Raw genomic sequence first — 13,659 nt, forward strand, 5'->3', positions numbered from 1 at the left:
TGTAATGTTTCAGAACATTCTTTACACAAAATTGAAATAATTTATATTAATATGTTACAATTAAATATTTCGATAAAAGCAAATTAACACAAAATAAAACTTCACAGTTTTATAAAATAAAGCATAAATTTTGTTATCTTAAAGCTCAATTTAAAAAAAAATTTAATTTAGAAATGAATCTATTCATTTTAAACAAATGAGAGTAAACTGTAGAATAGTTTCCAATTATCCTAATCAGTTGCAATCACAAAATGCAATTCAAATCAACAAATCAAACATTGTTTCAGTTTAAAATAAAATGTTAATTATCAAATTAGTATTTTCATTAGATTACATGAATAGAATCAGAGTGGTTATTTTGTAATAATTTTTCACTACTACATATGGATATTTACGACTTTTCTTAAAATATCATAAATATGGAAATAATTACATAGATTAATAATGAATATAATAAATTTTTTTATATTGTAAGAATATTTAATATTAAAAAAAAATATATCAATATATATATTTTATTTTATTGTGTATACAATAAATGTTATCATACCTGAAATCTATTTTTAGTTTATTGTTATTGTAAACTTTTACAAATAACAATTTTTAAATTGAAATAAATATATCTGATAATCTATATGGTTAGACAATGTAAGGACACACAGGCTCCAGATTTCTCAATAAAGAGATTTCAGTTTTTATATATCTTGTTGAAATATTTATTGAGAATTTTTCTAATCTTTATATTTTTGCATAGGTCAATTAATGCTTAATACAGTAGACCCCCCATAACATGGTAGATAATTCCGCGTTATATGAATTCCGTGTTGTACGAGCCACTTAGATTTTACAAATACGTGTGCCGGGCTGTTAACGGCTCACGTATTTGTAAAATCTAAGTGCCTCGTACAACACAGAATTCATATAACGCGGAATTATCTACCGTGTTATGGGGGGTCTACAGTATTCCATTCAATTGAAAAGTATATATAATTCTTATTAAATAAATAAATTTATTTCTTTTATTGAACATATCTTTTCCTTAATCTTGCTTTTATCATATCGAGATGATTATATTTATTAATATTTTTCCATTTGTCATAAAGATCACGCGGTGTTCGATTGTAAAGTCCTCCATCTGATATAATAAACTTCCAGTGGCCAGTTCCATATTTCTGAACGCCAGCAACTAGTAATTCTTCTTCTTCCATTGACCATGGCATCTACAAAGAGAGGAATATTGTAATGTATTGCTTATACCAAATAATTGATATATTTAAAGCAAGTTGAAACACTTTTGGAGGTGATGTTATCAAAATTAATAATTGATATCATCATCTCCAAACTTGCAATACAAATCTTATTGTACAATTCTAAATTATGAATGGTTAACAATCTGAAGGATACAAGAATTCATAGTCCAACACAGTCATATACTCATTGTCCGTAAGAGAAATGTCCCCAAGATTCTCCACAAGCTGTAGCGAGTTGGTAATAGAAAATGGATGTTGCTGATTCCTAGCATGGAAGAAGTTGACTAGCTGCTTTTCAATCAAGAATGTTGGGGAGCTATATTTTTCAATCACTGGATGTATCTGGTTTCCTGGTTTATGTGTCATATATACAAGACAACAAGATGTTAATGTCCAAAACTATTATCAAAACATCGATGAATAGGCACACAGTGAAACACCTTGAGAAGTTGGAAATCTTCAAGGCACACACAATAACTGTTGAATAAACCATAGGGAAGCGAACGCATTGTCTATCGCTTAGAGATCATTTTACAATAGTTAATGATGCTAACGAATTATGCTAGTTTTGATGTTATATCTTATTTATTCTTTTTCACTACATTTTGGCCTTATTTATTTATTTATCTATATTTCAGCTGCAAGGGCATCTTCCATTAATTTTTCATTTTTATATTTATTCTGAAATCATTTTATGTTCCACTTTTTTCTGAACTGATGAAGATCGTTAAAAACGATTGAAAACGTTTTTATTATATTAAATTTTTGCTGGATTAAGATGTAGTTTTTTAATACTTGTCTGGTTGGAACACCATAAATTTTTCATTTTAATAGATGAAACAAAAAGTACTGTTTAAAACTTTCTAAAACTTATACATTGTATACTACAAACTATATTCTATGTTTGTATACATTTATTTTTGTCTTAAAATAAATACAATCTTCAACAACAACAAGTTGAGTAACTTTTCTGGCAAAAGTTAAAAGTCGTGTGGTGTGCCATCTGTTATGAGATTTTATTTAAAAAGTATTTATATTATTAACAGGCATCAGAACAGAAAATGACTTCAAATTAAGTGAGAATATAACTAACAGCAAGAAAAAAGTGACTAAACTGTGACTGAAATAAAATTAGTTGACCATGATATATATTATTTATTAGGAGTCAAGTCCAAATATTATTTTACGTTTATGGATTTTTTTCGTTAGACGTTATAATTTAGTTTGAGAATGTTATCTTTTGTTTAAAGGACAATAATTTATTTTCATTATTAACTAATAGTAATTACAAATAAAGCAACCATAATTTGTTATTATGACCAGAAAATATCACAAATTGATTTCCAGCTATTGGTGCTGTGGCAAATAGCGTCAACAGCTGAAAATCATTAATTTAGAACTAATGCTTGCACAGAGTCAGACATTTGTGTGCACTTCTTGCGTGTTTGCATGAGAAATTTGTTTCTTGTTTCTGCATAACTGGTGTCACTATTGCAAATTCTGGTCTGAAAAGTTTGTTTTTGTGTTTTTTTTCCCTTTCTTTACTCAGTTTCTTTATGTTTTGTAGAACATAATCATAGACTAATAAGTGCTGGGTTGGTCAGCCAGTTCGATAATTAAACATGGGAGGTGTCTATTAGAAGGTATACAGCATGTCTCTCTTAAAAAAAAGAAAAAACTGAAAGAAAAATCACCTGTATATTTACCGTTCTTTCTAATGAGTTATCTTCTTAAATTTTGTAAAGTTAAATTTTTAATTGATTAAAATTATTAATTAGAAAAAGTTTTCAGAGTCATAGAATTATTTAAACTTAAAACAAGACATTTCATTAAATAAAAAACCAGAAACAAAATGCATAACTTTCCATCTGTAAACACGACAACGTAGTAGAATAATTTGTGGCGTAATAAACACTAGTATTGTGTTTTATTCTAAAGACACATGGCAAATTTTCCATCAAGTTCCTTTATTCGTTGATACGGTACATTGTTTTTTACTCGTTTCGGGTTTTGCCCCTCTTCAGTCAACTAAAATACAATATATATATTTAACTTATAACAGTAGAGAGTTTACATAAAATAATGAGTACATAAATGATATATAGACGTACCTTTTGTTACACTTTTTATAATTTAAAAACGTAAAACCTGCTTTAATCTTTGTATAACTAGTATATATTATAAATAAATTAAAAGGTTAAAAGTTCTAAAAACTTCTCTTATAAGCATATTTCGATACTACAAACTGTAAAAAATTTTTAACTGTTTCCTCCCCCTCTTTACCTTCCACCCCCTTTTTATTTTTTTCTTATGCGCTGGTGTCTTAAGTGTTGCCATGTATGACGTTCGATAGAAAAAAAGGAAAAAAATATTATTATAAAAATATTATTTATAATATATTAATCCAGTTTTCGTTTATTTTAAGACTTAAGTTTTTATTTATACTGTCTTTACTTTTCATGATTTCTATGGTTTCTTTAAACTTTCTGTTGTACGTTAATTTTTCTTTATGCAGTATTTCTACGTTATCTTTATCTATATTACAGTTGTTTATAGTACAATGTTCGTAAAATGCAGAATTTATTCTATTGTATTTAAGATCTGCTATGTGTTCTTTCAGTCTAGTTTTTACTTTTCTTTTTGTTTCTCCTATGTAATGTTTTTTGTTTGCGCAGCCCGAAACGAGTAAAAAACAATGTACCGTATCAACGAATAAAGGAACTTGATAGAAAATTTGCCATGTGTCTTTAGAATAAAACACAATACTAGTGTTTATTACGCCACAAATATAAAACAGGACACGGTTTCAAAAAGAAAATCAAGCAGTAGAATAAATTTAAAATTAGTTTACGGCTCCATTTGTTACAAGGTGTTATGGCTCCATCTGTTATATACAGGGTGTTTGGAAATTCCCGTTACAAACTTAAGTACATAATATAAGTGTACATAATAAGTGAGTACATAATATTTTGATTAGGAACCCATGACATGAGTTCCTAATCAAAATATTATGTACTCACTCTCCTCTACAAGTCCTAGAAGTTTGTAATGGGAGTTTCTGAACACTCTGTATATAAAGTTATAAATGCTAATAATGAGTAAAATCTTCATGAAGCCAGACTCCACTCGAGCTATGACATGTAACCCCTTTCTATCTTCCTACTCCTTGATCTATAACCACCAAAATTTATAAGCATCAACGCCCTTTATACACAAGCTACTGTGCTAAATTTCGCTCCTTAATCATTAACCCATCCTGAGATATTAAATAAAATAGATACCAAAACATATGAATTTTTTAAATTTTTTAATTTTTGGATTCAGGAGGTCTCAAAACTGCAAAAAACTTGGGAGAATCAAATCTGACACAATTGCAATATTTTCTCCCATGTTATACTGTACACATAACAAGCTGAAAAAGTAAAATACTGTTTTTATTTATTATTCATCAATAAATCCTGTAATCTGTTACAAAGCTGTAAATTTATTAATATCCTATTTAACCTGCTTAATTTTAAATTTAGTTGTAGTTATCTTGTGTGTATGGGACTCCAATATTCATCAGGGAGTTATCAAACAATGACCTCCATGTGAAAGACAGTATTTTATTGTTAATACAATCCCCATTGAAGTTTCCCTTAAATATTTCAAGTGTCTCCATGTTATTAATAAATGTTCCTTAAAAGCCTGTCATATTAGCCTTGCTTTGAAATTAATTGACACCCTGGACTCTGTAGCATATTGAGCTAATGCAATAATTGGTTTATCTTTGTCTAGGTTTATTTATGATCTTTAAGACTGAGAGATAAAGATCTGTTAGAACCAATGTATGCTATCTATTGAACCTACTACCATCATAAATTAGGATAGAGTATACACTCCTGGAGCCTATCAGTGTTTACTTTATCCTTACCATTGCTCAACAGTCTATAGATGGATATGAGCATTATGTGTTTGGCTATCTGTTTATAAATTTACCATAGTCTGGAATCATAATCTAAAATTATAAATCTAGGCAATTGTGGGTGGGGTTGTATATTCGTACCTCTAAGATGTGGATGCTCCTTACAAGCTTTCTGCTCTATCAGTGAGCTATGGGAATTTCTTCTGTGTAAGCCCTTCCTAATGTTTGTGATGTTAAAAGAATGTGTGTAGACCCTAGTGACTAACACTCTGAAAGCAGCTATTTTATACGGCTACAGGTCATTGGATTGTGTGGGAATGAAAAAGTAATACTTATGTCTAGGAAGTGGGCTCGAGCTTTGATACTTCATGGCTCATAAAAATATTTCATTTTTAAATGTCACATTTTTCTGGTATCTTATTAAATTTCCTTTTCTGTACTACTGTTTCCTGTAAGTAATCTGTTTCTTTTCAAACATTTCATGTCAATAAGTAAATGAGAAAAGAAGCAAGCTAATGCAGATTTGTTATATTAAATAAAAAAATAATTTTCAAAGGTTAACTTTATTAAAATACTCAAATAGTTTGTTTTTTTAATTAAATTTAGTAAAACATATATATAGTTAAAAGTAACTTCTTGATAAAATAATTTTTGTCTATTTAATACAAATAATAAAATATCAGTAGGAAGTTTTAATAAAGTATTTAATATATTTTAATTGTATTGAAATTAATTTATAAGTGACGTTCTTTTAGTTCTTTTTTGTTTTATGGTAAAATTCATTACATAAATACAGAAATTTTATAAAATTTGCATAAAATAAAAGTTAATAATTTGCACTTACCCTTTTACGTGCTGCACCTTCAACACTCCCAGATGAAGAAATACTGGAAGTGGGTGATGGAGATCTATTTAGATTTTCAAATTCATTATCTGATTCTATAGTCATTTTTTGTTTAATGGCATTTCTTCTAAGAACTGTTTTTAAATCTTGTAAGGGCGCAGGTGTTTGAAAATAACTAGCTAAATTAAAATTTTTGTTAATAAGATATAATTTATAATGAATTAATTCTTATTTTATTAAAGTATTAATTATTTTCTTACATTTAAAAGCTTCTTTAGTTTTATTATTAATTTCTACAATAGTCTCATCTGGATGAACTGCTTGTTGACAAATTTCTTTGTCTTGTATACAATCACTTTCGTCACTATCTTCAACATGCATTTCTTTTTCTGTTACACTAAATATTATGTACATTGAATGATTTTTAGATAATTATGAGATTTTGAGATTTTCAAAAACTTACATTTCATTGACTAAAGTATCAGAAAGATTTGAAACAGCACTTTGGTATGACCCATCTGGACTTGATGTCTAAATTTAAATAAATATGCTATTTATTATGCTTCAATTTGTATGTTTCCAACAATTACTTTATTAATGATTATCAAACTAATAATATAAACTATAACAAAAATATTACTGCACATGTAAAAGAACAGGCAAGTTTTATATACTCAATATGATAAAAAAGTTTATAAAATTGAAAAAATAAATGATCATCTTCATTGATCCAATTCATGACAACTTCCCTAAAAGTTGTATTCAACTAGGAGGAGTTATAAATTTAACAACAACATGGAATAAATGTAAAATGATCACTGCTTACATTCATGAGAGAATATGTCGAATTACAAGAGTTGTTCAGAAAGTAGTCTGTTTGCACATCATACCAGCAAAGGTCAACAAAACTGACTGATTTTGAATTAGAAGGGTAATTCAAAATCAGTCAGTCTCATTCTTTAGTTAATCATACTTTTGAGCTTTATTGAGTTATTAGCATTCTTATTGTTTCTGTGAATATTTAAAATGAATAAACATGTAAAAAATCCTGTCACACAAAGTGAGATCTGTGATTCATTTCTTCATGCAGAAAATGTGATCATATGAGATTCATCATCAAGTCAAAAAAGTTTATGAAGATGACATTCTGCCTCTTCTGTATTTTCCATATTATTTTAGCTTTTGTATTGTATTAGAGTCAGCAAGCTAAACTGTATCAGCTTGCTGACTCTTTGTACACTTCTTCAATTGTACATATTCCAGATTCATCATTGAACTCTACAAATTCCCAGAAACACCCAAATATTAACTAAACATTGAAAAACATGAAGTTTACAATAGATGGGGCTAGAAAAAAATCTGTTATTCTGAGTTATGGATTCGCTAAACGGTAAAATTACATTGAAAGATGAAAAAATCATTGATAAACTATATAAAAAGAATAAAGACTAATATATTGTGAGATACACTAAAAAGAGGTAAAATTAGGATGTGGAGAAAAAATCTGTTATTCTGTGACCCATTAAGAAGTTCTACTGTATTTCCATGCTGTTGGAAAAGTGTCATCATCTTCAAAGTTGATGGCCACTCTTCTTGAAGTCTCCTTATAAACTAAAGTGCCAAAAAATTAGAGATACCTACTTAATAACATGTAATTCCTTCCCGAGAAATAACAGCAACTACACAATGTGGCAAAGACTATGATGTATCTGAGTTGCACAGGTATTATAATCCAGACATGTTCAATGGCTCTCTATAATTCAGTTGCATCTGTTGGATAGTTCTGAAAGACAATGAGTGACATTTGCAGTGTCCTATAAATGCTCTGCATGGTTCAAATCTGTTAACCAAGATGGTCAAGGAAGTAGCTGAAAAAATCTATCTAGTGTTCTTCAAACTATTGTTGTGTCAACTGTGCCTTGTGGGTAGTAGCATTATCCTGTTGGTATAAACCACCACTCTCAAAGAATACAGAAAGCATAAAGGGATGCAAAATGTCTGCCACAAGATTATATCCATATATATATACACATATATTTTGAACTAACTGGAAAGATAGAAAACAAAAAAAAAAATCACAGCTTTAAAATCCAGCAATGAATTTAAATAAAATAATAACATTTTCAACCAGTTTCACTGGTTGAAAATGACCTTCTTCAGTTACAATAGAACAGAAAAATAGAAGAACGTGAATACAAAAATTTAATTTCAACTATGATTGCTGTTATTTATTTATTTTTTAGAATTCTTGTTCTTGTTTTTAAAACTTTTATATTTGTGTTCTTCTATTTTTCCATTCTATTGTAGCTGAAGAAGATCAGTGAAGCTGGCTGAAAACATTATTATTTTATTAAATTCATTGCTAGATTTTAAAGGTGTGATTTTTTGTAATTAGCATACTTCGCACTTGTTAAAGTTGATTAAATCTCACTACTGGTCCTTGTTCACACCAACAGAACACACTCTAAACCAGGACAGAGCTGCTATCAACTTGCTGACACGATGTATCCATGGCTTCATGTGATCATCATATGAACATGATCATCAGCTGAAAACAATATTCTGACCACACAACACAGCACCAGTCATCCACTGTCCAATTTTGATATTCTTTGGCACATTACCAGATGTCTGGGTGTTGGTAGTGTGAGAGTTCGGACTCAAGTGTGAATTTTCACACATTGGTATAGTTTATTTTTATCATTATTTCCTTTTTTCTTTTCCCCTCTCATGAAGTAAAGAGTAGACCTTTTGACCCCTCAGTGTACTGCGTCACCTCGAAGGTGACTTTAATTGTCTGAAGAAGGACTATCCTCACACCAGGAGATCGTTCAAGTCTAACATAAATATAAAGTGCAGATAAGTAGCCAATTAATGGTGACAACCACCTGTTACTATCTAGAGAGTAACCAAAAGGTTACCGACCAGGATAAAACATAACCCCGTACTCCCCTCTAAGTCTGAGTGAACCGATGAGAAAGTCGATGTAAATGACCAAATAAGGCAATGATTTTTACTAAGGGGCGAGACATATTCTGACATGAGTCACCTCATGTCAATAAATTAGGGAGTTTGACAGTAGTAGTACCTGGGTGGGTCATATGATTACCAAATCCCAAGGAATGTAGTGTATGTTGTACAGTGTGTTGACTGATGTGACTTGGCACAGAGTTGCCCTTTACTGCATGGTTACTAACCTGGTTAGCCACTAGCAGTGACATTCTTGCATCAGCCATGGGCACCCACACTGTGCACATGCTGCTAATGTCTATCTGGAATTTAAGTATTCCTGGTAAACCCTTGAAACTGTTACACAAGAAAATTCAAGAGCTTTGACCATCTTGTGGATAGAGTGATCTATTCTTCTTGTTCCAACAATCCATCCACAATCAAATGGAAATAAATCCTTTATACAGTCCATTGATACTTTAACCAAGCTCACACAGAACTAAGTATTGTACCTATGTCATCATATGCAAATGTTCTGATTCAAAGCATTTCCCTCATACATAGAATGCAACAACATTGCATGTGCTGCTGTCTCTAATTTTTTGGCAGGTTAGTTTATATCTCCATAAGCTATAGATATTAGTGTTAACTCCATATTTCTTAAATCTTAATATTTCAACAAGTTTTTTGCTGGAACCATCTCCACCAATCAGCTATATATTCAAACCTATTTGGTCCAACATATGCAGTTCTATTTTTTGAACATTAGCCTGATGATGACCACTCAAGACAGAAGAAAATGTTTGCTGTTCTAAAGTGAGTGTTCTTATTGCTGATTTTGGGTTATTCAGTTAGTTGTCTTGTGGGGATAAAAAGGAAGTAAGAAATAATTTTTTAGTATGAAAAATATGACAGGAAAATATAAACAATAAAAGAATGTAAGTCCTAAGACTCCAGTTGGGATCGAATTAAACATTGATTTTGACCTCTCTCACAATCTAAGATGAGATCTTGTTATACTTGATGATGAGTGCCCAACCACTTAGAAAGTAAAAACAGGGAAAGTGACCAATTGAAATAGGATGACCAGGAACAGAAAATAATAAAATCTGGAATTTCAAGGATACAACAACTTCTAAAAGTTCCAAGTGTTGGACTATTTGTTGTATGTGTGTCTTGTGTCTATCTTTGTTTCTCTCCTTTTCTCGGATCAGTATCTTCCCATTACTGGAAGTCGACTGTATCATCCTGGAGTCATCAAAAGAACTCACTCATGAACCACAAGCACTTCTTCATTGGGACTATCTTGGAAGGGTGAGGAAGACTCAGAGAATAACATCGAACCTGAAGCAGATATCAATAGAGATTTGAAAACGTTTGTTCTTGCATCTAAATATATTACCTTACTGGAAATAAAAAGGTTCTAAAAAGGTTAGAAGACTCAGAGACTGAACTCTCAAGATTGCAGAAACCTTGTCAGCTTCTTTTGTGTCAAATAAGTGGTTTGTTGCAACCATAGAGTCTGTCTCAGTTGCATCTACATAATACTCTCTCAACCTTTCTACTTGCCCCATATCAATAACTTCATATCTCAACTATATATCAAGATAGTTGAGATGGGTCAATCCCCTCACATTTTCAATAAAATTTTATTTAAAAAAAATTGTATATATTTATTTACCTCTCTGTTGTTATTATTTGCAGAAGTGTTTTCATTTAAAATACTTCTTATCCTTTCATCTTCTAATAACAATTCTTTTATTTCATTGAAGTCTTTTTTCTCAAGTGGCCTATAAAATAATATAATTTATTCAATTCAGTTGTAAGAAATGTTGTAAATTCAATATAAAGTGTCGTAAAAGATTTTAATCTATGATTTGATATCAGCTATGATAGAATGAATTGAAATTCTGAAAATTATCGCATATAGGCTTTTACCAATATCTCAATATTTTTAATAATACAGAAATCTGAATTAATACTCTTTTAATAATATTTTTTGAACATTTGAAACATCACATATTGAATATTAATTAATTAAATAATAATCATTGAAATTCATTTTTATAAGAACATCAGTTTGTTCAAGAAATATTAAATTGATATTTTTATGAAGATAATTTAGTGGAAAAAGTTAACACTAAAATTCAAAAATGGCCTGTAACAAGAATTATTATTTAATTAAAATTAACTGTAATTTGTACAATATATATATATATATATATATGTGTGTGTGTGTGTGTGTGTGTGTGTGTATAAGTGTGTGTTTATATATAAAAACAAGAGTGCACAGTTATGCCTGATATACCTGTGTTTTTTACTGTCTTCACACACCTCTACGAACATACTTGTATTTTTTATACAAATATAAATAAATAAATGTATGCAAGTACTGTACAGTACATGTGGAATGCCTAGTTAATAAAATTTAATATACCTGTATTTATTTTATTAATCATACACCTTACGTAATTTATATATTATTAGTAATTATAGAATTTTAAATATTCCTTATTCACATATTTTATATAGTGTAAAATATTCAATTAAATTCAATCTAATTGACTTAAGGGGAAACAAACTCCCCCTCCATCAAGAGAAACCAAAATAAAAAACAATTTTAACTTACATAAGCTATTGCATTATACATGTAGACTTGTACACTTAATGTTAATACATACATGTACATTTATTCACACATACAGTACATATATATAGATCTTACTAAACAACTTATATTCATATCAGAGTATATTGCAAATTTTTTCTGCACTACAAGTTGGTTATTTACGCTGCTTTGAAAAGGGAAATACAATAAAAAAAAACAAGAATTTCAATTGCAGAAGAATGCAAAAAGCAATAGAAAATTCTATTCTTCACTATATATATATTATATGTCTAGCTGCACTTTACAATAAAAACTAGCGAGTTCATATATATATATAAAAGTACAATAGAATAAATATATTAATAACCCGAGACCCTTGTTGAAAAAAAATGTGACTTTACTTTTATATGACTTAAATGATGTAGCAAAATATCAATTGAATTAAACTTTGTTTGGACATTTTGATAGTTGATATAATTGAGTTAAATAAACTCTTCTTTTTTATAACTACTTTTCATTTTAAAAAATATATAGGATGGCCCAAAACTCAATTAACTGTCGTAAAGATTGAATTACACTTTTATTTAAACACTTTATCGCCTGTAAATTCTTAAAATTGAGATACTTCGCGTTTACTACAAAAGTCAAAATTCACATTCACAAGTGTAGCTTCTAAAACAACTTAGTTAACTAACTTTTGAGCCAGTCTGCTTATATTTAAATTCAATTAAAATAATTTATTCAGTAATTTATTGTAAAAATTTATAATATTTTAAAGACTTTAGTTAAAAATAATTAACATTATTATAAGTTATTGATATTATAAATTATCATTATTTAAATATGTTTAATTTAAAAGATTTTTCTAGTTAATATTATGAATAAATTTCTCACAAGAATTTTAGGATAAATTTTTAAGCTCTGGAGATGAATTTGCATAATAATTTTAATAATTATTATTAAGATAAGAATGGGCGCAGTTTTAATTAAATTTTGTGAAATATTTCCAATAATATGAGAAGAGGATAACATAAATGAAATTTTCAGCTTAATATTTTTTCTCCTCCCCTTTTCTAAGGGTCATTTACACAGAACGATAAGAGTTTTGAAGAATTATTTTCCGATAGCATCCCCATTTATTACTATTGAAATATGAAGAGTACTTAGAGAAGAACTATTAACATTATTTTTAAAATATCAAGTGATATGTTCTAAATTATTATTAAATATGAGTTCTCATAACTTATTCTATATTTACATTTTATAATATAAAATTAAGGAGTAAATTTCATAATCTGAAGAGTTTGTAGATTTTTTAATGAAGTTTACTTATTTATAGTGTTGTAGATTATTAAAATTTCTATCCTACTTTATGTTAATGATGACCCTTAATTATCAATTAAAGTATCCCTATTGTAGAAATTAGTTAATATAGATTTAATTTATGGTAAGTTAAAAATATTGTAAGTTATATTTTTTTAGGAATAATTGAATTATTTATTAAAAATATTCACATAAGTTTTCTTATATTATTGACATCCTGAATGTGTTAGGGTCATTTATAAACATGCATGCTCAGTTCTAAAACTGAGAAATAATTATTAAAAAATTTAATTTAATTGAAAATTTATACAAAAATTTTTAAAAAATTTAAATTTCTTCAGAAAAAATTTTAAAATTTTATTTAATATTTTTTATTTTAATTTAATTAACATTTTTACTAAATTTTACTGAATATTTTATATCAAATAATCAAAATTATCAGTAATATTAATACTAATTATCAAATAAAATTAAAAAATATTTTTTTGGAAAAATATCTATCCGTTAAATGTATTAATTTTTAATTAGAAATATAAATTAACGAATAAAATAAAATTATAAATAAATATAAACAGACCAAATACTTTATTTTCATATCACCAGATGGCAGTATATGATTTATCATCAATAGAGGAACCTTAATTATTATATAATTTTTAATTAAATTTATAATATATAAACATGTAAATTAACAAATAAATAATACGGATCTATCAATATATATATATTAAATTATTTATTAAGTAATAATTTATATATGCGAACATAGTAATAACTTCTT

At 28.2% G+C, this 13,659-nt stretch overlaps 1 protein-coding gene across 1 annotated transcript in view; it reads right to left on the reverse strand.

The window, feature by feature from the left end:
• Window positions 1–932: 932 nt before the first annotated feature.
• LOC111624393 overlaps window positions 933–13,659 on the reverse strand; it is a 32,764-nt gene continuing 20,037 nt past the window's right edge. The window contains exons 5-9 of the mRNA XM_023367223.1: window positions 10,629–10,737; window positions 6,462–6,529; window positions 6,259–6,395; window positions 5,999–6,177; window positions 933–1,220 (exon numbers count right to left, since the gene is read on the reverse strand). Coding sequence (XP_023222991.1) covers window positions 1,020–1,220; window positions 5,999–6,177; window positions 6,259–6,395; window positions 6,462–6,529; window positions 10,629–10,737 — 694 coding nt within the window. The 3' untranslated portion in view covers window positions 933–1,019. The remainder of the gene's footprint in view (window positions 1,221–5,998; window positions 6,178–6,258; window positions 6,396–6,461; window positions 6,530–10,628; window positions 10,738–13,659) is intronic.

Source organism: Centruroides sculpturatus, unplaced genomic scaffold (genome assembly GCF_000671375.1).
Source record: "Centruroides sculpturatus isolate CEXI.00-Female unplaced genomic scaffold, Cexi_2.0 scaffold405, whole genome shotgun sequence".
In the NCBI taxonomy this organism is placed as follows: Eukaryota; Metazoa; Arthropoda; class Arachnida; order Scorpiones; family Buthidae; genus Centruroides; species Centruroides sculpturatus.